The 25,598-nt window shown below is 39.0% G+C and overlaps 1 protein-coding gene across 3 annotated transcripts; it reads right to left on the bottom strand.

The window, feature by feature from the left end:
• Positions 1 to 10,032: 10,032 nt before the first annotated feature.
• LOC134168690 (arylsulfatase D-like) lies at positions 10,033 to 25,202 on the bottom strand. 3 transcript variants are annotated; one of them, XM_062628671.1, is made up of 11 exons: positions 25,064 to 25,202; positions 22,493 to 22,596; positions 21,808 to 21,957; positions 20,705 to 20,826; positions 19,165 to 19,287; positions 14,891 to 15,314; positions 13,794 to 13,930; positions 12,731 to 12,865; positions 11,952 to 12,114; positions 11,538 to 11,659; positions 10,033 to 10,868 (listed from the first exon to the last, which is right to left on the bottom strand). In XM_062628671.1, exons 2-11 carry the CDS (start codon positions 22,516 to 22,518, stop codon positions 10,498 to 10,500), a joined length of 1,773 nt encoding a protein of 590 aa, XP_062484655.1. In that variant the 5' UTR covers positions 22,519 to 22,596; positions 25,064 to 25,202; the 3' UTR covers positions 10,033 to 10,497. The 3 variants fall into 3 exon arrangements, with proteins under 3 accessions (XP_062484655.1, XP_062484654.1, XP_062484656.1); XM_062628670.1 differs by lacking the exon at positions 25,064 to 25,202 and adding an exon at positions 24,586 to 24,872; XM_062628672.1 differs by lacking the exon at positions 25,064 to 25,202 and adding an exon at positions 22,778 to 23,066.
• Positions 25,203 to 25,598: the final 396 nt, after the last annotated feature.

Below are 25,598 nucleotides of genomic sequence, written 5' to 3' on the forward strand. Positions count from 1 at the left end.
TCATCATTTAGATCTCCCACATCCAATCAAGTAAGCCCAAAGTTCTGTCAGCTGGCACAGAGCTTTGTGGTGGAACCTTGAGTTAGAAGCACTGTGGGTAATTTTCATCTCTGTACTTGGATAATTTTTATCTGTATACTTGGATTACTCATTTTAAGGAAAGAAGAATTTTCTATTGCCAGTGTTCCACCTCTCAAGAGTTACAGGGCATTATACTGGTCCTTCCAGAGGACGAATACATTCAGTTAGAGATGCATCAGGAAGGTCTCTAAAGGACCCTGGAAATAAGCAGACCCTGACAACCTGCATCATTCACTTGGGCATTCTTTCCAAGTTGGGGACAAGAGTAGTACTTTCCACCCCTGTCACATCAAAAAAAAAAACAACAAAAAAAAAAACAACCAACAAACAACCAAACCAAAAAGAAAACAAGAGAATGATGAAATCTACTTCTATTCATGTCTGCAGCCCCATCCTAGCACTTTGTTTTCCCATAGTGCTAAATGCTGGATATTTGCTGATCCCTGTGGTAATCCTGCTTGTGGATTAAGATAGGGTCAAGGACAAATTTCTCCTCAGGTAATGTACTGTTTACAGTTTCAAGTCTATATCCTAAGCTGCTATCTAACAATACTTTATATTATAAAATAACCATTTTTAAAGCTCAAAGTGATCATCTTTCAGGAATACATGAAGGAAGAATGCATGAGTTTAGCTACTAAACACTGATAATTCTTGAAAGCAATAGGGCTGAAAGAAGTAGGACATAAAACATGCAGACACATAGATATAAAAATTTTCAGGATTACTTAGAAAGCTATTCTATTTCTGGAAATTGTAATGTTGAAGGCATAGAAAGAGACTTCTACTTGAGAGACAGATCTTATTGTTTAAATACATGAAGACATTAAATAAGTATGTAGTTGAGATAGTCCTAAAAATCATCTGGCAGCTATTATCACTAAGTGATTTTTGCAACATCTGCTTAATGCATCATGTAAGTGCAAAACATTAGGAAATTATAGGTCACTGTATATAATATATGTCACTTTTATTTACAAGACTTTTTGTTTTGTAAATAAATAGCTTTGACAAGCTATTTACAAGGTCTTGTAGCTTTATTGACAATGACATTCAGAGGACAGGTTAGAAACCACTGGCACAAGCATTCAACTGTTGAAAAAAGTCTTACTAAACTATAAAATTTGGTGCCTGTACTTGCCTTAGAATTATTCAAGGTGGTATTATTGTACTCAGTGCACATCTAGGGAAAAGCAGCATTATGAGATTATAGCATACTTCTGTTCAAGAAATCTGCTCTTTCTAGATTTCACTGGTAAGTTACACCTGTGTAAGAGCCTGGTGCCTTAGACTACTTTTCTAAGAGCTTGTACAAAGGGAGCAACAACTTTAGAATGGTGTGGGGCTCACAGTCAGGGAGGGATAAAAAAAAAAGCAGGGGGAAAAGAGCAAAGATGACATGATTTTTAATGGAGTCATATAAATGATTCAAGAATGAGAAAAGTTGCTTTGAGAGAACAAGAGCTTAATCAAAAGACAGTAAAAGATTAATTATCTCATAAATTCATCTGGAGAAAATACAAGTCTTGGGAAAGGTCATTGATTTTGCTGAGATAGAGCCACTATTTAGAAAATGAAGTCAGACAAACAGAGCATGTATTTTCTGCAAGGTGATATATTGTTCAATTATCATTCTAAGCAGAGCATAATACAATCATGACTGTATACCTTAAGTGAAAGAAAGAAAAGTATTGTAAAGAAACACAAGTTGTGGGACTCCACAGAGTAATAGCTGAAATTTAACAGTTCACAGTAAACACGATCAGAGCAACAGTCCGTTATAAACTATGTAGTACCTTGTCCAGGACACACTTCATAAGACACCTTTTTCTAATCTACCTAAAGGAGCTCAATTAAAGCTAATTTTACGATTCTCACCTAAGGAGTTGAAATAACTTGAAAAGCCCTTGACTTGAAGAAGATGCTTCTCAGCAAAACATTTCTATTTCAAGATTGCTTTTCATTCTCACACTAATAACCCTTCTCACTATATAAATTCTGGTTCCTATAATCCCAAAGTTACCTTAAAATACTACTGCTATGGATTGATTAGTCTTTGCACAGACGAAGGGGGCTCTGAATACATGTCACAGTACGAAGTTACTCTCAACAGGACTCTTCCCCAGGCAAAGAATCACTGCAAGCAACTGTAGATTCCCTAGCATCTACTAGAGCTGATGATTTTCAAGACAAAACGGAAGTACAGTCTTGCACTTTATCACCACTAAAGAGTTCTCAAGTTTTATTATTAGCTAAAAACGTTACTTCATTTACAACCAGAAGTGCACATCATCAGTTATTCAACCTAGTACCTCCACATAAAACATCATAGGACTGTTATAATAGTTCAGTCTAAATATTTCTACAAAATGAGTCCAAACCCTCAAGACCCATACAGAGGAAAAACAGACCAGCACAATACTGTGTGGACTATTCACCTTAGTTAAACAATTTTGGTTGCCTGTAGATCTTATTCTCTCTTGGAGCTGATACTACACAAGTGCCCTACCACTTCTTTCACCAACTTCACCAAACATTAACTAAGGCTTAATTGACTTACAATACAATCCATTCAGCCTGCCAAGAATGCCACAAAGCCTTCAGCTGCCTCAGCAGTTACTTGAAGAGATTTAGCAAAATAAGCTTTTGCTTGGTTTATTGAGTGACTGAATTAGGCAGGCCTAGCTCAAATGGATTTGTAACACATCCAGGCAGTGCTATATAGCTTTATCTAGCCAGTTGCCTTATGCAGACCCTGGTTTGGGTTTTTTTATTTTTTTTTTTTTTTTTTTTTTTTTTTTTTTTTTTTTTTTTTTTTTTTTGCTTCACAGAAAGCAAGCTGCAAGCCTGAAACTGCTAGATAATTAGCCACTTTTCCTACTGCAGCTTGGCTCCAGGCAGTTCCCCATCCCCTAGATATTTCACTTGTTGAATATATTCCCAGATTAGAGTCTATTCTTCTTAAAGTCCTGCAGAGAAAAATAGAAGGCAAACATCCACTTCAAAAACACCTGCCCCTAACCAAAACACTTGTTGATGCCAGACATATTCCATGTTTTATCCTTATTGCTGGAAGATTGGCAACATCACTCCTTACAGTGGGAATCCTTCAGAGTTGAAAGGAACTTCTCATTCTTAAAAATGCTAAGAAAGGTACAACTCTAACAAAAAAGATTTGGAATAAGCTCTTGTCAGTTAAGCTAAAAGTCAGTAACCAGACACAACAAAAGAATTTACTTTCATGGTTTCTTTTCTCAGCTTCAGGTACCAAAAAAAAATTATTTGCACACTGATACAAAAATAACCCCCAAACCATTTACCACTTGCATTTAAATAGTGAATTATAAGTATTAGGACAAGCGTTTTCAAGCAGAGATACAGAGGAATGTTGCTGTTTGCCTGTGATCCAAGAATAAACACTCAATTTCAACCTTCTATAAAAATATACTATATAACAGGCTAATCAGATCGAGCATTATATTAAAATGCAATTAAACCCACAGACTTTGGCTTCCATTATGGTTCTTTAAAAAGCACACACAACACATGACATGCAACAGACAATTCCACCTTGTTGTCTTTTTTCTCCCTCTCTCCCATAGCTTCTAGGCATTAACACGTTCAGGAGAGGAGAAACAAGTAGGGAATACAAGGAAGAAAAAGCTTCCAGCTGGCTTGAACACAGTCATTTCATCAATGCTTGCAGCTGGTGAGCAAAAAACAGGTGCTGTTCATCAACCAGAAAACAAGGGATGTCCTTGCAAGAAAGGCAGAAGCCAAAAATCAGGAAATGCTCTGTGGTTTGTCTTTTTTCCTTTCTGTTCTGCACTCTCAGGCAATCAGCTGCAACAGTGGTCACTGGGAGAGCATAGTCCTTACTGTCCTGGATAGTATCAGTACTTGTTACCTGCTACTATGATTACAGCATTGTATTACTACTTCTTGTTGAGCAATGTCAGTAATCAAAACTTTAATGAAAAGCAACCAAAATTTTGTAATTTATTATGGCGATCCTGTTCTGGCCTTGCTGCTGTGCAGCACGGCACCCTGCCTTCAGAGCAACAGCAGAATGGTGTGGTCTGGCCCTAGGCTTTAAATTGTCTCATGCATTTTGACATCATGATTAGCAGTCCCTGATCTAAATGATCTAATTGTGCCTTCTGGCTTCAAACTACACCTCCTGGAACACACTGCTTTCCTTACAGCCAGGGCAAGAGCAATGCACAATTTGGAGACAGAAACAGGGCTGACAAATGAGATTAAAAGGATAGCAACTAGGAGCACTGTTGCTAAAGAAACAGAAGATCAGATGGAAGTAATCTGGAGGTAAATCATGCTTAGCGCACAGATTGTAAAACTGCAGTATCTCCAGCAATAATAATGATGAAAGCGAAACACCTGCCATTCACTACCGACACTCAAAAACCTGGAGTTTTGTTTGGAATACTAAAGAGGGAAAGAATACACAGATTGTTGATTACTGCACCCACCCCTTCCCCCATACACACACTGTAACCCTGCTCACATGTTGTTTCTGCTATTTATGATCTGGTGGATCCACTCACTGGAAGGCAGAGTCTGGGTGCCTCTCAGCCAGGGGTGAGCAAAAGCAGGTGCCAGCAAGAGCAGAGGCAGAGGCTGCCCAAGGAAAGCACAGCTCTGTGGGACAAAGTTCAGTGTTTCTGTCCAGCTTCCTGGGAAGGGTGCTGGATGCTGCCAGGATAGGCACTACCCCCACCAGCAGTACAGCCCTGGGTACTGGTGTTTAGTGCAAGGAATGAGGCATTAAACCCCTGCTCCAGAGATGTGTCAGCTTTGTCTACAGGAAGAAAGAAAAAGTCCTCTCTGAAGGAAAAATAGAGGCCACCTTTACAGATAAAAAACCCAAACCAACCCAATCTTTTACTTAGTCCATGCTCACCCACTGCAGCAGCTTTGTTCTCACTTTTCTCCTCATCCCAGGCTTCTTGATATTTGCTTGTAAAGAGGGGTGTTCAAAACCCTGTCTCGTACATTTGTATCAGAGTAATTGGGAGGTGTCACTCTCTTTTAAAAATCTGCTTTTTCTGTTTGTTTCTTTATAAGCAATTGCATTTTCCCTATATATTTTGACCTATGTACTTGTTAGCTGAAGATACGCTTATTTGACAGTTTAATCATCATCATCCAGTCCATGTAGTGTGCGCTATCTCTCTGCTTTTCTTCTCAAGAAATTTCTCAGTGATAAAGAGAGGTTTGTGGACATATAGACAGAGTTAAAAGGTAAAGAATGCCTGCACTGTTTTCCAAAAAAAAAATAAAAAATCAGATGAAACAATAACTTTGTTTACATACCTATTATTTCATTTGACTTTTTCAAGGAGAGACTTATCAATCATACAGACACTAGACTAACAAATCAGTCTCTGCTCTTCCGCAGATCTGTGTTGGATCAGCTACTATTACAGATGTGGTGATAGCATTTCTTGATGTGTGACTGGGAAACAAACGGGAAAAGCTTAAAACTTCATAGCCAAATGTGAGCTGCACAGCAGGTAAGATCCCCTGGCTTCTGATGCCTCAGTGAAGTTGTTAGTGACATTTGTCATTGTGGAACTTGCCCTAAGCAATACTGCCAGAAGTGGGAAGACTAGAAATTATGATGAGGCATTCCTGCTGGGTAGTGCAGGGTAGAGCAGGGTAGAGAGTAGAAAAAGCCTTTCCGTAGTTCATACATGGGTCAATAGCTCACATAAAGTACAATCAGATGTGACTAATTTGTTAGGCCCATGACTGAAGTGAATATGAAATACTTGCCATAGGTTGTGCTGCTCTGGAAGGCCAGCCTGCTCCTGTCTTTGGCTTCAATCATTTAAAAAGTTTAGGTCTTCTGAGCAAAAAGAATAATTATTTAAGAATAGTCTAGACAATTTTTTTTTACAAAATGTGACAGCTTTAAAAAAATTTCAGTGCTTGAAAAGAGCTAGTGAACATAGAAAATTCAGGCCTACCTTAGCTTTTGGAATGAAGGCATAATATTATCACTAATATAGAGTCAGTCTTACTTTTGAAATCTTGGCTTAAAACATAGCGTTTATTTCTCAGACATGCAAACATCTGGGGCAAATGCCCCAGAAACAAAAGTACATTTGCAAGGAAATATACTTTTAACTTTCAGTAGGTGATGTTACCTTCCTCAGAATGAGAAATGAAGTCCTTTCCATCACCACTGGTTCTACGGTAACTCCTGTTCCTGTGTCTTACAAATGGATAATGAGAAGTAAAGAACAAGCAGACCAAACCTATCAAGGCAGATGGCAGTTTTCCATCTGACTGAAATCAAGCCAGAAATGACATTTGAAGAGTGTAATTAGGCCAGTCATCTGATTATAAAGCCAGAGTTTCACACTGAAGGTTCTTAGCAATGCTGGAGACTAAGTTGTCTGACAGCTATTTACTAAGCTAAAAGGTAGTCCATAAATATAACCAAGCAATAAACCCCACATTTATTTTCATTTCAGTCTTTTTGTTTGTTTGTATTCTTAGAGGCTGCACACCAGCAGAGACTACTGCCATCTTCAACGTATAAGCTATCTGTCCTTCACTTACTGTGACCAACTGCGCCACCAAGACAGCAATTAATTCACTCTCTATTCATGACTTATCACTGGGTCTCCTGCAGAGAGAGAGCAGAAGCCTGTCACAAGGGACATGGGGATTTTCCTAGAGCTGGAACAAGAGCAAGAGCTTCAGACACTTATCGGCAATTCCTTGAAATCTAGCCAGATGCAGGGCCTGGCCCCCGTTTCGTGAAGAGTTTCAGAGGGAAATAAATGAGGAAAGGAGAGACAACACAGACCAGACTGGGGGCACACAGTCTCTCAGTTAGTTCTCAGATACGGCGGTGGAATGCACATTTGTTGCAATGAGGAAAAGATTTCCATCTGGATAAATATGAGGCTCTCAGGGCAGTGTTCCCATCACTGCAGTAACATGCAGCACCCTGAAGAGCTTTCAATGAGCTATTTTTGTTTGGCTGAAGAAAGCTTCTCAAAAGCTGTTTATCCAAACTATCATAAGTAGAGTAAAGCTGGGAGTTATGCAGTCTAAAAGGCCATTGTAGCACTTATAACACAGGGCAAAATCTCACTTACAGGCATTCTCTGTCTTTCAAGGCTACTTAGTCAACATTTTACAGTCCCAATGTAAGTGGTTCACCTAGAGTATAAATTAATGTTTTTTTTTCCTCCTTCTTTTCATGTGGCTATTTAATTCTGGCACCATTTTTGTTGATGTGTTTTGCAAAGCTTCAAAGGCTCTTTGCTCCAAGGACCCGCAATCCTGGATTATTAATATCAGAACTAGTGTTCCTGAGAATGAAGGTAACCTTGAGTAGCATAAAGCTTGGGAGCAGTAGTATTCACTGGTAGTATTTCTATCTAATGAAAATGCGTTAGTTTATATAAGACATAAGATGCCCATTGTGTCAAGATGGATGGTTTGGCTCAGTGAAACTAAGTGTTGCGTATGTGATGACCTAATTTGTAAATTCCTGAGGCTAGCAGAAATCATATGACTATTTCACATATATGAAGAGTCTGTTAAGCTTAATTTACTGTGGAGTGAACAGAGCACTTAACTTGTTATCTCCCTTTTTTCTTTTTAATATTAACTGTATTACTTATGACCTGGATTACTTTCTACTACCTGATTAGCTCACAGTCAAGAGCTCAAATGCTCCACCTGAAATTAAGCATTGTAAATATTAACTGATAGATCTTTCCATTTGCAAAATAAATTTGGATGCTCTCTTGACATGGCAAAAAACTGGTAGACCAGCAGTGAGAAGCCACAACTCTCAGTGCCATAACACCACCACGATAAATGGAAAGGGGGATAGCCTGAAGGTGAGCAATTACTCTGAAAAAAAAAGGCTTTCAAATAAATTGATGGCAAGAAGAGGTTAAAAACTGCAAAAAGAGAAACCAGTCCCACGGTATTAATAGAATGTACAGGAAACTGTACATTCTTTGTAAGTGAATATGACTACGCTAAATACCTACCTTAATCATACACTTCCTGTTCAACTGGAAAACAGTCTAACAGACTCCTAACAGTGGCAAATATTATAGATGTTAATTATACTTACTGTCGAGGAGACTATTCTGATGGACTATTTGGTTTTTACCTAAAAAAAAATGCCATTTTGAGTCTATTAAAACTGCTTGTATGCCTACATCACATTCCTCAGACTACACAATACATGTGAATACTGATACATGATACAGGGAGAGAATAACTGGCTAGGCCAGTGTCCTCTGTGTGTGTGTCTGTGTCTTTGGGATACATGTTCAGCTTCACCACTGGTTGAACCAGCAAAGGGAAAAGCAGCAGCAGTGTCCCCAGTCTGAACACAGAGCCCAGGTTTCCACACACCCAGCTGGGCTCCAGCAGCTGGGCAGGAGGGTGCTGGGCTGGGCTGACTGGAGGAGGTGGCTATGCTCCTAACGTCACTTAGTATAGACAAATGTAAGGTTATATTTCCCAATATTTCCCAAAGGAAAAGGAAATTAAACATATTTAAAAAGGTTGATTTTCTGTTGCAGCTGCACAGGAAAGCAGGATACTATCATCTGCTGACTACCCAAAAGAAAGACAGTATGGTTTTGTCAAGGCAACCTTTATTATTGTCCATGATGGTTCCACACGTAATGTCCTGAATGTTTGTTGGTCCCATGGCACTTTGCATGTCAGCAGGGCCTGATGGCTGGGCTTTCATGGGCAAACACCTCTGCCCATGACAAATTCTGGCTCAGATGTCTTCCTCTATTCTGAAGCTCCAAATGCATATCCAAGTGCTATGAAGTATTTCAGTGCAAGAAGACTGGTTCAATCATATGAACAGGTATTTCCACATATTTTTAAAGGTGTTAAAAAGTTGATGGGATGTAAAATCAAAGATACTAAACTGGCTTGAGAATGGCAGTGAGATTTTGGAAAATGACTGAGAAAATTGGAAAATTCCAGTCTGATTACAGTAATTTCTGGTAAAGAAAACACTGCACATTGAATATGAAAAACCTTTAAATCTAGCTAAAGAAAGTATCAGTGAAATCGAATACATTCAAATGAGAAATAAAGTACACACTGCTAACAATGGAGGAAATAAAACAGCAATCCAGTGCATATGAATTGATGGATTCAGTTAATCTCTTGAAGTTTTCACAGTAAGACTCAGTCCTTTTCTCATCAATAGCACTGATGGAGTATTTTGGTGAAGTAGTCTGTGAAATGCATGAAGTCACAGCATAAAAGAAAACCTTGCTTTTAAGCTGTAGGGCTTTGTTTACCTGCAGATTTCCTGGTGGCTGAATTGTGGAAAATAGGAGGAAAGAAAACCAAGATAAAATAAATACATATCAAAGGAGATTAACAAGATAAAAGCGTACTAGCAGAATAGAAAAATAGTAACAAATGTGAAACGAAGTGAATAGGCAAATTATATTGCCAGATGCCTTTTTCATAGTAAATTAGAGTTTGTTTTCATAACTAATATTGGGCATCTTTCTAAGAGTCTTTTTCTGAATTTGCTACTTGTTAGCAGGAATCAATTATAACAGATACTGGCAGCAATGTGCTCAAGTGGCTCAACTTGTCAGCCTGGCAATTCTGTGGCTCTCAATGACACTATGCCCTTGCCAGTGCTGCTGAGGGAGCTGGGTGCAATGGGACCTTTGGAAAGGGTCGTTTCCCTTTTGTGTTGTCCATCGAAAGAGGCTGACTCCAATCAGAGGAGTCCCATCCTTCCCAGAAATTGCAGACAGATGTTATCCAGCTTGTCATGTTTCCATGCTTTATTCCTCACTCAGGTAATTTCTTCTGACTCAGAAGCCTCACACTAAGCAGCTGCCATTATAACTGCTGCTGGAGGGACTAGATACAAAGAAAGAAGAAAGCTACTTTTGAAGCAGATTCTGTGAGGAACTGTGGGCAAAATTATATTTTAATTGTTTTGGAAGCCCTAGTCTGCAAATATTTATTATAGGGGCATCTTGTGCATGGCAGTAAGAAAATTAAGGGAGACCTTAGTCCAGGAACAATAAAACAAAGCAAAGCTTCTAAGTATATATTAATGAATAATAAAACCAAAGTTATATCATTACTTGTACAGCTCTAATCTTGGTCTGCTTCAGTCCATTTGAACTATTCAGTTAGTTGTCAGCAGATGCAAGTTAAAACACCTCTTCAGATAATTCTTTCTTTATCCCACTCTGAGAGTGTTCAGACTAAAACCAACTTTGACAAATACTGTGCCGTTCGATGGAACAATTCTCATAGAAAGGCTTTGTTAAAACAAACAACTAACCCACCAATCAACACCCGTAAAGAAAACACTCTGGATTTAAAACACTTTTGAGGAAGTAACTGCTCTTTCTTTTATAGGTTGGCGGGTTTATTGTCACCTTCCTTATCACACCAGCAGAATGGGAATGTCCCACAGCATGGCTGAAGCCACGGCTTCCACACGACATTGTACACGGAGAGCTGCTCTGGGACAGGAGTCAGTGTCCTGCGATGCTCTTCTATGGCTCTTCCAATCTTCTTTATTACAGTGTCAAAGAGGGGCTCAGTGTCAGCTGACAGAGGTTTGGCTTCAGAAGGGTCTTGTGAGAGATCAAACAGCAACGGAGGGTCATGATGGGTCACACCTTCCCCAAAACACGGACAAAATCCCCTATCATAACAAGCCCCAGCCCCGAGAGGACGAAAGATGGGAGTCACATAGTGAGCCTTCCAGATGGCTCCATCTGTCAAAAAAAAAGAAGACTTGCAATGATACTGGTGGTTATCACAAGGTACTAGAAGAGTGAATGTTTTTCTAGAGCTCATTTCTGGTTGTACTTCAGCTCTATACTTATTAATTGATATAATATTGCAATAGAGTTCATTTCTGGTTGCACTTTGGCTCTACACTTATTAGTTGATATAATATTGCAATTTCAGTTACAGTTAAGTGCAGCAAAAATAAAGCAATATTGTAAAATGATTTTTGACATTTTGAAATTTCTCCAAAATTTTGAGCAAGTATCAGTTAAAAAACTTTGTTTTTTATGAAGACATGTAAAAAAGGTTTGGAGTTTTCATGGCTTGCTTCCTTGTTAAGTGAGCAGAAGGACAAAGGGCTGAGTCAAGGACTTCTCCATAAGACAAATAGGGCATGGGCTCCTCAGGCCTTGCATTCATATGGGGAGGTGGATGAGACCCACCTGAGCTCCAATGGCCTGCCTAGCATGTCCTGTGTCTTGAAGCCATGATCAAACTCTTTGTGCCATACAGTGCAGACAATGCTTAGTAAGTTCTTTACAACTTTACACATGGAACTACTCAGAAAGCTGTGATCCCAGAAAAAACATGCTAGACAAATGTGCCCTCCCATAAACAGAACCTAATTCTTGGAAAAGAAGTTCTGTACTCACTGTCCTTCTGATGCCACCTTGCAGCGTGTAAGTGAATGCCACAGTAATGAAACAGGAACTCATGCTCTGAGTGCTCAACCATTCCTCGCAGTAAAGGCATCAGATCCCGGCCGTCAATTACCCTAACAGAAACAATGGAGACCATCAGACTGATGTAAGCTGTACAGGACTGTGTTCTTTCAGCATATCTCTTGCTGGAACTGGGAACTCTGAATGAGGAAAATGCTTGTAGAAGATTGCACGTAGATGGTGAATCTCAAATGCAGAGAAGAGGTGACTGGGCTCTGGTGACATTTATGAGTCTAGAAAAGGAGCAGCAGTGGAAAACAAAAATGTCAGACTCTTAGAATGTGTTTCCAAACTCGATTTTCCATCGTTATGGAGTGAAGGAAGAATAAAGCCATGGGTTTATACCTGTCTTGTGGTAGTACTCCTCCAGCCAGATTAACTACTGTAGGATAAATATCCATAAGGCTTGTAGGTTCATCGATAACTTTGCCTGCAGGTAAAACTCCTGGCCACCTAAATATCCCTGGGACACGGATTCCTCCTTCCCAGCCTCCCATAGCTTTTCCACCTTATATTAAAAAAAGAAAAAAGTTAAAACCATTTATTTTAAAATAAAGAGAAATGTTACTGTGTTATCATAAGTTAATGTTATCTTTATGAGCTTTCCTTTTGTTCTTACCACTAAGCTACTTCTCTTCAGCATCAGTGGAAGTGTGTTCACTATATGAGACCCCTTCAGTGACCTCACACACTCTTTTCTATTGTTTTACATACTGCCCCTTCAGAGCTCATTGTGAACAAATTTTTCAGGCACAAAGTCATTTCCAAGCCTAGTTCTCCTCTTTCTTTTACAATCCTATAACACACCTGTTGTAGCTAAAGCAAAGGTTCAGATGTAAGATACAACTAATATTTAGTGAGAAGTTACACAACCTTAATAAAAATTAACTTGCGATCAGTTGCCTCCGGAGGAAATGACAGTTTGAGAATTCATGCTTATAAAGAACACCTGCACAGGCTAGAATTGCCCACATTTTTAAATGCCTAATTAGAATGAGACAGATTTGCTTCACAATGATAAAACACTATTACTCCTTGAGCGTACAGTCTTACCTAAGCTTTAGGGGTGTCCTGAATACTTTACTAGTTGTCGCAGGGTTGTCAGCAAACCTGACAGCTCTTACCTCTGTATATTCCATTCCAGCCACCCAGTTGTCTTTGGCCTTCTTGTCTTTCCAGCCACCCACCATGATCAGAGGCAAAGTAAACTAGTGTAGTATTTTTCAAGCCTTCCTTGTCAATAACATCTAGAACCTGGCCTGTAAACACAGGAACATGTAAGTATTAAAACGTAAAAATATCACTTACACTGAATAAATTTTAGCCTCTGAATTGTAAACATTCATCAATGTAATTTTTCATCTGTGTAGGGATGGTCACTGTTTAAAAGAAGAGCAATGAGAAATGAGGTAAAAATGTCATGTAAATTATGATGTCTAGGCCACAGTCAGTATTTGTATGAAATTACTGGATGGATGTAATCCAGTTCTTTCCATATGTGTACCTGATTCTTATACCTTTTGCAAATGTGGCTACTTTTCCTCTGCCATGACTGGGTGATAAATAATTCTCCTTCCCCTTCATAAACCAGGCTGAAAAATAACATGAATCTAATTTCTGGGGGCATACCAATTAACATTTGGGAACATTTCTGGATTTATGAATGGGGCTAAAAAATATTCACTGTGCTCCTGAATGCAGCAGTCACAGAGAAATAGCAAGGTGGTTTGCACATAGATTTAATTCACTTGACAGTTTCATCACCTTCTGATGTGTCCTACTTAGAAACAGGTAAGACATAAGAGGCTGAAATTCCCTGATCTTTAATAATCACAGAAAACTAAATAATTCTTATTTATCTAGTAAGAAAAGCAAGAATGCTCTTTGACAGGAGCCAAGGGGACATGGCTGTAAATATGGGGATATGGTTAAAACTGGTAAACACTAGACTGAAAAAAATGAATGAACAGAAAGACTCATTTGGTCCAAAACTGGAGAAAATAAAAAGCCAACTCTGTGAGCCAACAGTGCTCATACAAGATTGACAGATGTTCATGAAAACTTTAGGACTTTTTTCCTATTTGTTTTTAATCTCTTCCTCATTCTTTTAATAACAATATTTTTATTATATATTCAGACCAAGGTATTAGGTAGTTGAAGACATCATTATTTGGTATGGTGACTTACCCACCATCCAGTCCATTTCCTCTACATTGTCTCCATATAAACCATGGCTGCTCCTCCCAAGAAACTTCTCTGTGGTGATGAGCGGGGTGTGGGAATGTAAAAAGGAAAGAAAAAGGAGGAATGGCTTGTGCTTATTTCTAAAAAACAGAAATCAATTCAATCAACACTTTGTTATTTGTGTAATCAAGTAACTGGCAGCTCAGCAGTGGGTTTACCAGGCAAACCACCACTTCCAGAAGAACATGAGCTAAGGAGATTAGAATTTCTAATGAAACTGTACATATATACATAACTTTGCTGATAATAATATCTCCATATACTGGGTGAGAATAAAAGATTTTGTTTCATAAATAATTTTGACATTTACTTGTATTTCATCAAATATTTAAAAATTAAAGCCCTTTGTTATTAGGGAGGAAGGTTCGCAATACATACAGAGGTCAATCGTAATGGAAAATGGTATTATGATTTGCATATATACACATTTCAAAAATCACTTCGGAAACATCTGACTTTGTAAGAAATTAAACCACAATGATTAAGATCTGGCTGTTAAAATAATGTTTAGCTGATATAAAATGACCGTCTTTTTTCCCTGAATCATAGCCAAAAAATTCCAGATTGAAGCTCCACTTTCTGCCATTGCAAACCTCAACTGTGCTACTGAAACAAAGGGAGTAAGTTCATCTCCTGTTAGCTGGTCCCTACAAAGCAGTCCATATGATAAGGCTACTTCACAGCTCTAATTCTCCTTCCCCAACCCACACATGTATTTCTGCCATCAGCTCTTATCACTTCAAGCTGCAATGTTGGTCTCATTGACAGAAATACATATTTACTCAATATAGCCTAGAAATATTCAATCCAACCCCTGGAAATTTGGAAATGTTATCAGCTTTAGTGAAGCTGTGAATAACAGACATCCTTAAAGCATAGTTATTTTTTTTGTTTGTTTAATAGCATTATATCATTAATAACATTACTAATAGTACTTATATAATATTACAAAATTATAAAAGACTTCACATGGAAAAGTGCCATTTAACAGCTGACATGCAAGAACCAGAAAAATTGTGATCAGTGGAAACATACTTTACCTTTCAATGAATGAAATGGACTCTTTCAAGATATGGGATGTTGTCCTGTCTGTCACCATTGGCTGCTCAGTAACTTCATGGTTTCTCATCATAATGCAGTTCCAGTATCGTACAAATCCATAACTGGAGAACCAGCATATGAAGAACAGGAGACTAAACCCAGCAAGGCAGGTGAGCATTTTCCAGCTGACTGAAATCAAGCCCGTCAGTCTTCCCAGAGCAGCGGTGAGTATAGCTAGGCCAATCATCTCAGTGGAAAACCAGAGCTTCCTTCTAAAGGCTCTGTCCATCTCCGGTGTTTCTGTTGGTTGGCAGTCACTTATTAGTGTAAAAGGCATACCATAAAAGTAGTCAAACCCGTGTTTTAAAGGATGATGACAATGGTCAGTGCGGGATTCACAGTTAACGCCTTGATGCCACTTCCCTGAAAATATAGGTTATTGAAATGTAAAGAGATAATATTAAAAAATGTGCTTTTCCTCATACAATACATTTCTGAAAAAAAAATAAAATTCCCTACCTGTAATAACTTCTTCATCCTACACATATACACTCTGTAGTAATATAATGGGATACATGTTATGACTGATGAAAGTGAACTCCTACAGATTGTAAATTGGTGCTCTATACACATATTCATGCCCTCTAGCTAGCATAAAAACCTGGACTATAAAGGGAATCATAAACTGGGGAAAATCCAGGTATTCAGAACCGAGCAAAAATGTATGGCCTTCCTGGAGATTTGTCAGGTATGTAATAGGAGGAAGAAGTCCTTTGGTAAGCACAGGACAAAATAACATTGCTCTATTATTAATGTACTATGCAGGCTTTTTTTCTGGAAAGTTTTGAATAACTTAATATCAGGACTATGGCAACAATCAGCAATGTGTTGGTGGCAGACTAATAAGGGAAGCTAGGGATAGTATATTCAAGCAACTGGCAGGTCAGTAGTGGGATTGCCAGGCAAATCACCAGTTTCAGAAGACCATGAGCTCAGGAGATAAGGATTTCTTATGAAACTGTACTTATGTACATAGGCTTTGTTTATAATAGTATCTCCATATATTAGGTAAGAATAAAATATTTGTTTTGTGAATATTTCTGTCATTTACTTGTATTTCCTTACATTTTTAAAAGTTAAAGCCACCTTCTTTTAAATCCTGAAGCCTTCATATATCAAAAGGAGCATCTCCTGACCTTTTGAGATACGGTTTGTTCTTTATTATGAACATATGTCTGCTATTATGATGAATGGCATATAAAAACCATGCTTTTGCTTCACTTCCTGTCTATTCTAATAGACTGGTTAAGCACTTACATGGAGACGTAACAAATTGGCTCATCTGACTTAAACACTGAGGCTTGTGAATATCTGAATCAGGTGACCAAATCTACCTCTTATCAGAGAGATGAGTTTAATTGCATTTTATGATCTCTGATGTAAAGTGGGTCTTGAATACCAGATCTATAGACAAAAATGAACATTTGGAATTTTACTTGAAAACTGATTTGCAACTAATTAATATTGTGGACTAAGGAACTGTGCACTTACAGAAGGATATTAACCTAAACAAACCATTCACACACACACACACACACACAGAGTATGCTAGAGATTGGAAGGGACCTCGAAAGATCATCTAGTCCAATCCCCCTGCCGGAGCAGGAACACCTAGATAATGTTACACAGGAATGTGTCCAGGAGAGTTTTGAATGTCTCCAGGGAAGGAGACTCCACAACCTCCCTGGGCAGCCTGTTCCAGTGTTCCGTCACCCTCGCCGAGAAGAAGTTTCTTCTAAAGTTTTAGTGGAACCTCTTGTGTTCCAGTTTGTACCCATTACCCCTTGTCCTATCATTGTTTGCCACTGAGTAGAGCCTGGCTCCATCCTCGTGACACTCCCCCTTTATATATTTATATACACTAATAAGGTCACCCCTCAGTCTCCTGTTCTCCAAACTATAGAGACCCAGCTCCCTCAGTCTTTCCTCATAAGGGAGATGCTCCACTCCCTTAATCATCTTAGTTGCCCTGTGCTGGACTCTCTCCAGCAGGTCCCTGTCCTTCTTGAACTGAGGGGCCCAGAACTGGACACAATATTCCTGATGCGGTCTCACCAGGGCAGAGTAGAGGGGAAGGAGGACCTCTCTCGACCTACTAACCACCCCCCTTCTAATACACCCCAGGATGCCATTGGCCTTCTTGGCCACAAGGGCACAGTGTTGGCTCATGGTCATCCTGTCGTCCACTAGGACCCCCAGGTCCCTCTCCCCTACACTGCTCTCTAACAGGTCATTTCCCAACCTATACTGGAACCTGGAACCATTCACGATGTTACCAGTACATATACTAGCAGCCAACCCTGAGTAGGTTTCAATAGAATCTCCATGCATTACAGTAGGAGCAGAAAATCTACTTCAGAGGAAAAAAAATGCTGCTTTTTGGATATAAATAAAAAGGAAGAGTGAAAATTCCACTCTAGGTAAATGAATTGCTTTCAGCTAAAATTTCTGCTCAGATTACCCCTTCAAACATTTAAAGCCAGCTTTAGAATGAAACAGGTTTATAATCAACGCACAGATGCATTGGTCATAAATACAGGTGCAGCTAAAGTGTTGTTGGACTTCAGATGTACTCCAACACCTAAATTGTCAGCTGAGGTCGATAGAGGCTTCTGACATGCTACGAAAGTTGAACTCTCCAGAAGATGAAATAAATGTATAATTAAGATAAATTAATCTCTGAGGGCATATGCTACATAACATTGGTTTTCTGACCACAAAGACTGCAAAAAGTTTCCCTACAAAAAATTCTTATTATCACATCAAGCTGCAGGTTATTAATAGGGTTTAACTTTTAAACTGTTTGTGCTCAGAGCAAAACAATCACAAACTGTTCAGGTGAGACTATTTAGTACTCATTCAACTGTGGTGACATAGGTAGATGTTGCATAAGATCTCTTGCTTCATGAATTGAATGTAAAGTTCTTATGCTTGGGTTTGTTGTTTTTTTTTTTTGCCACTTATCACTAGTGCTTTCCATCATCCCTTAGAGTGCAATTAAACAGAATCTGTCAATTGGGTTAAACTAAGTGACGTTTATATTATATTAGTGGTGTCTATAGTGTGGTTTTAGCTGAGATGCCTACAGGGAAAATGTCAGCCCATTTTGCTAGCTATCTTCTAGGAGGCATGCAGCACAACCTCCCTGCAGTGCAATTCCTTTCACAAAGTGGAGACAAATCTGATTGTTTTGCTAGTGTTAACATCTGAAACCAAGCTGAAGCACGTGGCTAATAGACATGGTCTTTTTTATAAGCTGATTAAAGCAACTAAAATTGTATCGGAACAAAACTAACATGGGAAGATTCCGTAATACAGAACCAAAAATTGTGGAGGCCTTCATTTAGTGTTGTCCTTATGGTTTTTAATTTATTCTGCTGAATGAATAAAAATCCATTTCTGCAGACACTTCTATTAGCAAATTCAGTTTATTTATGTAGCCAATATTTTTGTGTGTCAGACATAGATTCTGGATATTGATATTTAGATGCTCAGAGAGGTAGGGCAAATAGCTGAAAATTCATCTCAGGAATACTTGTGTTTTATCAGTTTGTGGAACTATGTGACGTGTAAGATGAACAATTATTTAAAATTGGAACATGACCAAAAGTTACAACTGTATAAGAAAAAAAGAAGTCCTATAAAATCTAAAGTAAAATTGTGTTTGTATTAATGCTGAAGGAGGCAGTGTTTTACGGGCTGTGCTGAAATCTTGGTGAACTGTAGTGGCATGCTGTAAGTAAAAAAAAAATACTGTTTCTGTGTTTGAAAGGACAAATGCTGTGACATTATGAACTGGCTGTTGGTTTAAGTAGCAGCTGTTCTGTTTTGTTGTGAATCTGCTCTGAGCTGTGTAAAGCATCACCATGCATATTTAAATGGCACTAATGTTTTTTTTTTAATCACATTGTATTGGAATAGTTACCATATTCCTGATAGAAAAATACTGAAGAAATATTAACATATTTTCCATTATTTATTTTAACAACCACAGCTGTGCCTGAAGGCAGGTCAGCAGTAAAAATTGTTCTCTTTATCAGATGCCTGTTCTTTCAAGAGAAATTGTTTTTGTTCAGGGTTTCATCTTACAGGATATTCTTAAATCAGGAAATAATAATATTACAACTGAGGTATGAACAGTTGCTTACTATAACAAATAGTTTGTGTGAGAAGTGCAGGACATTTTAGGCTGTCTTCAGGAGCGTTCCCATACCTATCAGTCCTGTGCTGTAGCCTTGCTGCTGCAGTATTCTGGCAAAAGTGGTTTCATTTGGCGGAAGCCCTCCTGAGCCACCATTCCAAAAGATAACACGGTAATTGTTTACAGCATCCATCCCTAAAAATACAGTAATAAAAATCTTAGTAAGAGTAGCTGGTATTTTTATGAAATACAATTTCTTGTTTCCTGGTTTTAGTGATATTATAGTGTTAAATATTTATCCTAATGCTGTTTGTTTGGAGAAATGAATCTAGGACTCTAGTCAAGATTAAGGAGTTAAGACTCCCCATTATGTAACACCTGTTCTTCTTTGTGTCTCATACTGAGACATTATATTTCATTGTATTTAGAATGGCCCAGTAGCATCCAGGCTGTGTGACCTGCACTTAATTATCATGACTGTCTGCACAGGGAGGAGGGTAGGGAGACTTCAGCCCTCCATCAGCCTCAAACTCCAGCTTGCAGAAGGCTGCATGGGAATTCAGGTTTTCCCTGTGCAGTGGCATGGCTGGTAAGTGACTTCTGAAACCCACAGGGTAGCTAGCTAGCACTGCAATCTTCTCTTCCCCTGCAGGTTTACGCCCTGCCATTGAGCATTATATAGTGGCATGACCCCATCGTATAAGACCATGTGAAGTACAATCTGTCATGGAAGTGTTGAATATCTCTGGCCCCATTGTTATAGTGGGAGGGAGTCTGTACAAGCTCATGTGCATTTTCAAGCTATCTATCTCAGTGGGAGCTGTCATGACAAAAGCAGGATGACATGTCAGCTTTAAAATGCCTTGTGAAGGAATGGATTGAAGATCATTTGCAACAGAACAAATGTTAGAGAGTTGCTGTTAGAAACATGCAGAGATTTTTATTTTTCATACCTCTTCATCTCAGGGATGTGGTTTGACAGGATAGCATTTTTTCCTCAGAAACAGAACTGGGAAAAATAATATAGCTGTCAAACTGTTATTTCATAGGACGGATGAATTCTGACACATAGGTAACAAAACTTTCTTGTAAATTACTCGTTCTGCACCTTGACTGGAGGGAATGGCTACACATCTACATACATCTAAGCTGCTCCCTGCAGGGCCAAGCCATTTCTGATATACGATGAGAAGTCATCCATGACAAATTAATGTAGCTAGTGCTTTAGAAATGTATTATTATTGTTCATATTCTCTGCCATGACTGTTTTTGAATGTAACAATTTGTGTTAACTCCATTCTGCTTGCAATCTGTGCAATAGAGCACCAACAGGCAACTGAAGTTGTGAGCTGAGGGGACCAAGCTGCTCTGCAGGGCTGGTTATTCTGGGCTCTGCCTCCCCCAGGTCGATTCATTGTACCCCATAAATATAGTTGTCACCTCAAAGGTACTAATCCTAACTGGCGTGTTTTTGTGTGCCTCAGGGAGGGATGACATATCTGTGGCACCCCTTCTATTTGCATACCCTCATTTCTTTTGTTCCCAATGTATGACATTGTTTCTTTCAGCAATAAAGCAATGCTTAAAGGCTGCTTGGTTTTGCAAGGCAAACCTGATCGGAGGGGATATCTGCCAGTGAGGAAAGCTGCTCTGCTGGGGGTGCAAAGTGGAGCTGCAGCAATATGTTGTGTCAGTTTCACTCCTTCCTTTGCCAGGCGATCAATGTTTGGGGTCCTAAAAATGAAACCAACACTGTCAGAGAGTCCTTGAGGGAATAAAGATGAGGAATAATATACTTATCCTCATTTTGCGAAGCTTATTCTGTTTCTAGATGGCTAGGAAATATTTTTCTTATTTCATTTTAAATTCTTCAAGTGATGGGAAAATATTTCTTTTCTTTCTTCATTAACAATTTCTACCTGGATACATTTCAAGCCAATCATTCCTTCATGTTTCCTGAGCCCTGTGAAGGGCCTTGCAGAAATATACCTCACTGCTCTTGAAAAGAAAACTCATGTCTTGAGCATGTTGCTGTACTGAAGTGGAGGCCCGGCCACGCAGAGCCCCATCAGCTACCTGTGATTATCAGCTATCTGTCAGAAATTTTCCAGCTGGTACCAACTAGGGTGAGATTCTGAGTACTTTGCTGGCTGAGGGTAGTGATTGTACCAAAGAAGAGACAAGCTGGTAGGAAGCCAGGAGGCAATACCACAACATGATTTTCAAAACCAAGGCAAACTCTATGTCCTTGGGTCTGAAAAGAGAAATATTTGCTAGTAACATAGCTTGTTAAAGTGGTTTATACTGTATTTTGATTGGAGACTGGGAAAGAATGGCAGAATAAAGTTAAATGAGGTACTGAGGCCTGATATGTTGAAGGAGGGATAACATTTCTATCTTTGGGCACGTGCAAGAGCATAGCTATTTCTCAATGTCAGGCAATTAAAAAATACACAAGAACAGTTGACATACACCCACAGTAAAGCAGCTCTGGAGAGAAAAGCTGGCCCTGGGAATACTCTCTAGGCTGTGAGATAATCCTGGTAGTGCTCTAAATTTACCATTAGTAGCACCCATGGGAAACCCTCTGATTCCTCCAGGAAATGAACTTGAAGACAGCTTGAATAGCTGATGATGTCAACCAGAGGCAGAGAATTGCAGCCCTATGTTAAATAACACACCAGCTCTGTTCCCTGTTATGCTTAGTTTCCTTACCTGATGGTATAATTCCCATAGCAACCTACATCCCCTATGCCAAGATCATCAGCCATGAGCAGGACAATATTTGGTTGTGTGATGATGGAAAGCTGTGCAACTTGAGTCTGCAGAAGTAGACCGAATATCAGGGATCTGATCAGGGATGTCCTGAAACAGGAGAAAGAAACAAGCCGATGACCTGGTCACTCCCCAGTACTACTGCATGTGGCTGAACACCTTCCTGCATGAGCTTGGCGGCAGACCAGATCACTCTCTATCCAGGTGTCAAAGAAGTGTTAAGTTTTAATCATTGACCCAAACAGATTTCATGAAAAGGAAAATGTCAGGACCATAACTTTAAAAACCTGCTTTTCTGATTCTCGCACTCTGTCTTGGGAATTTACATGTGACACAAGACGTATAAATGTTGTTGCTTTAGTGGCTTGGGGTGTTTTTTAGGAGTTGGTCTGAGAAGCTGAGAATGGAATCAGCTTCCTCTGACATCCTTCTTTCCCAGACTGGAACCTTTGTGTTATGAAAAAGTTATGAATAAGAAAATAACCCAACCAACCAAACAAAAATAACATTGTGAGTATACTTTATAGATAACACTACTTTTTTATAATACAATATTATGTCATTATTAAACTTTGCTCACTTTAGATCTAAGTACATAGCAATAAATCATGAACTTTTTTCTTACCAGCAAAATGTTAGTTGCCAAATCATTTCTGCATTTGGAGTGTTCAGATCCCGGAAAGCCAAAAGAGAGAGCACCTTATCATGTTTGTGTCTGCCTAGTAGTCGCTGCAATAAAAATGGATAAAAAACTTAATCAAAGCCTATCAACATTCTCTGTTTTATTTATTTCAGTGCATTGTAGATCATACCCTAAAAGAAGAAGGGTAAAGGCAGTAGAGAAGTTTATCTTAAAATAGTAAAATAATTCTCTTTTCTTACACGACTCAGCCATATGAAAAATACTTACTGTTCAGAAAGGGAGAGAAGAGCTTTATAAATCCAGTCCTCAATATAATTCATTTTTCTGTAATCACAGAGAGAGTAGCAGACTGCTGCTTATTCACGTGCCAAGTTTCCTTTCAGGCTTTTAAAAGTTATCTTTAGTTGCAGGAATTCTAGTCATCCTCTTCCAACAATGACATTTTCTTGGAACACATTGAATCTGTGACCTCTTGTTGTTTGAGCTGAGCCTTTTCCTTCTTCGTATGCGTCAGATTTTGGAGTGTGATTCTCCTTTCCCCCTCTCTGCACAGCTTTCTGCAAGGGTTTCTCTGGGGATTTCTCTTACTGGCAGGGTGAGACAACTGTTTAAAGGCTCTCAACAGTGGGCCAAATGCCCTTAGTTCAAAGGCTTTAAAATTGACTGCTTTCAAATTTATCCCTTATCTGATTAAACTGCCCCAAGAGTCCCAATTTCATAAATTATGTTGGGTTTACATTTTTGAAATGATAGTATTTAGCAGCTTAGTTAATATCCATAGTTATCACATTTTTTTTCATCAATACTGCAAGCCTCAATGGGAAAATTTAAATTTCTATGCTTAGGAAATTGTCATCCAAACAGCTCTAAACACTTAATTATGAACACCAATGCTGATGCAGCATCACTGTTTACAGAGACATTCAGTTTCCTGCATTTAGATTTGTGCTTTTGCTGCATCCTAAGTAGGTATAGGAAAGATACTGGAGGACACCTGAGCTGTTGTTTACATCCTATGTGCTCCAAAAGTGCTGAAATAAATGGGAGTTGGAAATAGTAAAATTCAATTCCGTAGTTGGTTGTCACTAACTGACTGCACTTCACAGTAGTGATACACTGATGCAAAGCACAGCCTGGAGCTCAAGGCTGAGCTTCCTCAGAAGCTGCCTGTAGTATAGAAAAAACAACTGACATTATCACTGTCAAGCCATTTCCTTAGTGAAAGGTAATGGGAATCCAGTCAGAGAAACTTTAGCAGAGAAACCCTGGTGGGAGCAAGAGGGGCAGTGAAAGCAGCTTGCCCTGTTCCCTTGCTGAGAAGTTGGGGGGAGCCCAGCTTCCCACACAGCCGTACAGCTCCTTGCTTGAGCCCTGGCAGCTGGGTCAGCAGCAAGCATCTGCCTGATTCACTCACAAGCAGTTTAGAGGATGCCTCTTTGGGACCACTTTTGCCCAAGTGGCACTTAAGGCATGCTGTAAGCAGAGTCCCCTTTCTTATCTGAACTGAATCCAGCTTCAGCTTAAAGCAAAACTCTTTTCTCCCTCTCCCATTATTTAATTCTTCCATAGCAATTTAGATTTTATCCCTTTCTTCATTCATTTTAATGATTCGGGGGGTATAGCTTGCATATCTTTCATATTTTGCTAACTCTTTTCCTTTACTAACAGGAATGTTTTAGTCTGTCATTACTTTTCTATCAAATACTTAAAAGATAATGAAATCTCCGTTCAAGCCAGTTTGCATTAGATAAAATATTCATCATTTTAGATGCACTCAGATACACTTTTCACAAGAATAGTACCAACTGTTCAGTCTGTGAAAATGTCTTTTAAAAAAACGTATTTTGTAGACTTGATATAGATAAAATAAAAGCCACACTCATTATGACAAATTGCTGCAACTCTCACTTTATACATAGGCTTGTATGAAAGTAATGTTATTGTAACCAAAAATACCTTTTAAAAAGTTTCTCAAGATATTTTTATCTACAGAACCAAAAAAAATAAAGCATTTTCCAAATGCCCACTAAAATTTTCCTGTGCATTCCCAACAGAGTAAGGGAGGAATACTGTACCTGGTTAAGTTTTGCTCAAAGCAGGCAGCTGATAATCTGGAGGGTGAACTTATTTTCAGTTGACTTAAAACTATTCCAAGTATTCCAGCACAACAACTGCTGCTACAGCACAGTGTCTAACATCTGTTGTTGAAGGCATTCCTTAAATCTGCCCTAGCTGTTCATGCGCAGTCTGCACAGGAAAGTCATGTTACACCAGAGCTTGCAGGCAGCTGGGTGTTCTAATGTATCCTGGAGATCCTAAAGCTGCGCTTCCCACTGCCGTTTGCACAATGTGACTTTCATAAGCCCAGTGAGGGCCAGGCTGGGGAGCATCACAGATGTAGCTAAAACACTTTCTGTCCAACCACTGTTTTCTCAAGGGGAGGGAAGGACCTCCTTCAAGTCTGAGACACTCCCATGAAAGGCACTATAAATAACAGCTTCCTTTAAAGCTCCCCAGTTTTCCAACGCAGAAACAGAAAATCACTGTACTTACAAAGCAGCAATTCTTTGCCTATAGAAAAAAAAATGAGCAAATATCTTCACTTCATGGCAGCCCCGAGTGCCTACAGTGATGGCGAGGTTATCTCTGCACACACAGTAAGAAACTGTTTTAGGATGTGGGGAGGAAATGCCAGCAAGAGACCTGAATTTGTTGTTCCTGAAAATTAGTCATTTGGCTTCACTTGTGAGTGCTGTCTTTTTTTTTATTCATCACTCAAAGGGACAAATTAAGACTACATGCTGGCTAATACTTGCTTTCTTGATTTTTTCTTTGAGTCCTGTTGTATCAAGTGTTTTGGGACAGCATGAAATACTATTAAACAGAAATCTTGTTTTATTGACAGAGAATTTCCTGTTTTCATATCTTAGAAGAGAGATGTTGTGAGTTGGTGGTTCATCACGAATTGCAGTGCTCAGGTTGGTTTGCTAGTGGAGGTAAATTAGAGAACCATAGGTGATCCCTCCTCTGCTGTCTCCCACCCCAACGTTTCCATGCTGGAGTGGTTACACAGAGGAGAAACCATGTG

This window comes from Pezoporus occidentalis, unplaced genomic scaffold (genome assembly GCF_034315485.1).
Source record: "Pezoporus occidentalis ecotype Australia unplaced genomic scaffold, CSIRO_AGI_Poc_V1 ctg32, whole genome shotgun sequence".
Taxonomy (NCBI): domain Eukaryota; kingdom Metazoa; phylum Chordata; class Aves; order Psittaciformes; family Psittacidae; genus Pezoporus; species Pezoporus occidentalis.

Bases quoted from the DNA above. Each gene is read 5' to 3' on its own strand.
- LOC134168690 (XM_062628671.1), bottom strand. From the start codon at position 22,518: ATGATTTGGCAACTAACATTTTGCTG. The intron at 20,827-21,807 runs GTAAGGAAACTA...TTTCATTTTTAG, and splicing joins TATGGGAATTATACCATCAG to GACCCCAAACATTGATCGCC. The intron at 13,931-14,890 runs GTAAAGTATGTT...TCTGTTTTTTAG, and splicing joins TCCATTTCATTCATTGAAAG to AAATAAGCACAAGCCATTCC.